At 44.1% G+C, this 3,142-nt stretch overlaps 1 protein-coding gene across 3 annotated transcripts in view; it reads left to right on the plus strand.

Annotated features, from left to right (window-relative positions):
- Nucleotides 1–3,142, plus strand: part of CCDC125 (coiled-coil domain containing 125) — a 31,700-nt gene that overhangs the window by 20,875 nt on the left and 7,683 nt on the right. For all 3 annotated transcript variants that reach the window (XM_010853594.1, XM_010853592.1, XM_010853593.1), the window contains exon 8: nucleotides 1,098–1,216. In XM_010853594.1, coding sequence (XP_010851896.1) covers nucleotides 1,098–1,216 — 119 coding nt within the window. The remainder of the gene's footprint in view (nucleotides 1–1,097; nucleotides 1,217–3,142) is intronic.

Here is a 3,142-nt window from a genome sequence, read left to right on the forward strand (position 1 = left end):
GCAGCTAAGCTGGTGCACCAAGCTCCTGAGCCTGTGCTCTCAAGCCTGGGAGCTGCAACTACTGAAGCCCATGTGCCCTGGAGCCCATGCTCCGGAGCAAGAGAAGCTACCACAGTGAGAAGCCTGTGTACCAAAACTAGAGAACAGTCCTCGCTTGCCACAACTAGAGGAAAGCCCGTGCAACACCAAAGACCCAGCCTGGCCGAAAATAAATACAATTATTTTTTTAAATTAACATTTTTATCTAGTGTTGCACGTCCGTCTAGTCAAGGGTATGGTTTATCCAGTGGTCATGTATGGATGTGAGGGTTGGACTGTGAAGAAAGCTGAGTGCCAAAGAATTGATGCTTTTGAACTGTGGTGTTGGAGAAGACTCTTGAGAGTCCCTTGGACTGCAAGGAGATCCAACCAGTCCACCCTAAAGGAGATCAGTCCTGGGTGTTCATTGGAAGGACTGATGCTAAAGCTGAAACTCCAGTACCTTGGCCACCTCATGTGAAGAGTTGACTCATTGGAAAAGACTGATGCTAGGAACATTAGGGGCAGGAGGAGAAGGGCACGACAGAGGATGAGATGGCTGGATGGCATCACTGACTCGATGGACATGGGTTTGGGTGAACTCCGGGAGTTGGTGATGGACAGGGAGGCCTGGAGTGCGCAGTTCATGGGGTCGCAGAGTTGGACACGACTGAGCAACTGAACTGAACTCAACACGTGTATTTACATGACTCAGTGGTAAAGAATGTGCCTGCCGATGCAGGAGACTGGAGTTCAGTCCCTGGCTCGGGAAGATCCCCTGGAGGAGGAAATCACAACCTACTCCAGCATGGGAAATCCTGTGGAGAGAGGAGCCTGGCGGGCTACAGTCCATGAGGTCGCAAAGAGTCGAACATGACTAAGTACGCATGCACATGTGTATTAATACCTGCTTAATACCCACTATTCTTTCAGGTAGATTTTCTGGCTGGAGGCAGATTTTGTGGGTAACTGTGTATCCCTTGCTTAGAGGAAATAAGTATATGATGCTAGTTTAGATGGATTAGGTGAAGCTCGAGTTGGACCTCGTGACTAACACTTTCTTACATGGCCCTTCCCAGTTCTGAATCAACAGTATTTGGAGGTACTCGCCATGCTTGATATTAAACAGCAGCAGCAGATGGCTCAGGAAGACACCTGCCAGGATAGAAGTGGCTTTTCAGAGGTTTCAGGCCTTGAGGTAGGTAAGCAGTTATGAAAATTTAGCAGAAGGGAATTTTTCACTTGTGTTCTGTTTCTGTGATCGCCATCACCTCCATGTCTACAACAGCAGCGTGCTTAGCACCTTGAGACTGAGGGTGAGAGGCCTGTGTCCCCTCTTCAACCTTGCAGGTACTGTACCCTTTGGGCATTAGGGGATGAGCTTGCTGCTTCCTGCTCCTTTTATTTCCTTTGTCTAGCTTCAGGAGAAACTAGTTAGTAGTATCTCTCTGGGTAGAGGCTTACCATGGCAGAGTACTTTCCCACACATTTTAAAATCTGATCTTTGTAATGGTCTTGTGAAGCCTGCAAAGCAGGTATCAGCCCCATTTTACAGAGGAAACTCAGGCTCAGTTTCATTTACCTCCCTGAAGTGACGCAGTCAGTCTGGGGTTGAGCCAGGTTCAGGATAAAGATCTGCTGATGCCTTGCTGTTTGCTTGCTGAGGTGTGAAATGTCTTACAAGGTAGAAGTTTGGCTGATAAGATAAAAAGGGTCCTGGGGACTCATGAGAAATAAACATCAGTGAGAGGGAGTAGCCATTCACTTATTATAGAACTTCAAATAAAGTAACTACTACTCATAATAGCAAATACATAGTCCTTAGTAAGCACCAGATACTGTTCTGGGTGCTTTGCATAGATTTATACATTTAATTCTCACAACTACCAAATAAGGTGAGTACTATTAAATCCTTATTTTACAAATGAGGTTAACAGAAGCACAGAAGGGTTCAGTAATTTGCTCACAGTCACAGAGCTGGTAAGTGGTGGAACTGGGATTTACACCCAGGTAGAGTTTAGAGTCTGTGCTTTTGATCACCATGCTCTACTGCCTGGGTGGAAAACTAGTGTATTGGCAGAAAAAAAAAAAGAAACATACAAGAAACTGAACTGAGAGAGAGTTCAGAATAAGTGTGCTTTATTATAATCCTGAGTAGGCTATCATAAGTAACCTTATAACAGGCAGGAACAAGGGCCCTGAGCCAGCTGATGGAGGGGCACTGAGGTAAGGGCAGAGAACTGGGACTGAGAGGTCCTTGCAGAAAACTTGCGATCTGAAACTGGTTGCTGGCAACTTTTGCAGGAACAATATGAGTAGTTGGAGGTTGAAAAGGGAAGAGGGAAGATACCAATCAGCCATATAACCACTCAAGTCAGCTGAAAGCTATGTACTTCAGTTATCTTCCATGCGAGAAGGAATTTTCTGAAATAGCCTTCACCCTAAGAGAGACAGTGGACTCTTCTTCTCTAAACAGTCTGTAAAATAAGATTCTATTTTAAGCCAGTCCATTCATATAAAATTGACAGCAGCAGGAAGCTTCGACAATAATTTGTAGTAAGTTTCACATGAAACTTTAAAAGATATGGCCCAATATCTTACATAGACTGTCCCCATTAAATTGGAGTATGTTGGGAAAGCAACTTGGGGTTAGTTGTCAAAATGAGTTTTAAGAAAAAGTACAACAGTTCTTACTTTTTTTTTTATTTTTTTATTTTTTTTAAAATTTTATTTTAAACTTTACATAATTGTATTAGTTTTGCCAAATATCAAAATGAATCCACCACAGGTATACATGTGTTCCCCATCCTGAACCCTCCTCCCTCCTCCCTCCCCATACCCTCCCTCTGGGTCGTCCCAGTGCACTAGCCCCAAGCATCCAGTATCGTGCATCGAACCTGGACTGGCAACTCGTTTCTTACATGATATTTTACATGTTTCAATGCCATTCTCCCAAATCTTCCCACCCTCTCCCTCTCCCACAGAGTCCATAAGACTGTTCTATACATCAGTGTCTCTTTTGCTGTCTCGTACACCGGGTTATTGTTACCATCTTTCTAAATTCCATATATATGCATTAGTATACTGTATTGGTGTTTTTCCTTCTGGCTTACTTCACTCTGTA

The sequence above is a fragment of the Bison bison genome, unplaced genomic scaffold, assembly GCF_000754665.1.
Source record: "Bison bison bison isolate TAMUID 2011002044 unplaced genomic scaffold, Bison_UMD1.0 scf7180017864329, whole genome shotgun sequence".
NCBI lineage: Eukaryota > Metazoa > Chordata > Mammalia > Artiodactyla > Bovidae > Bison > Bison bison.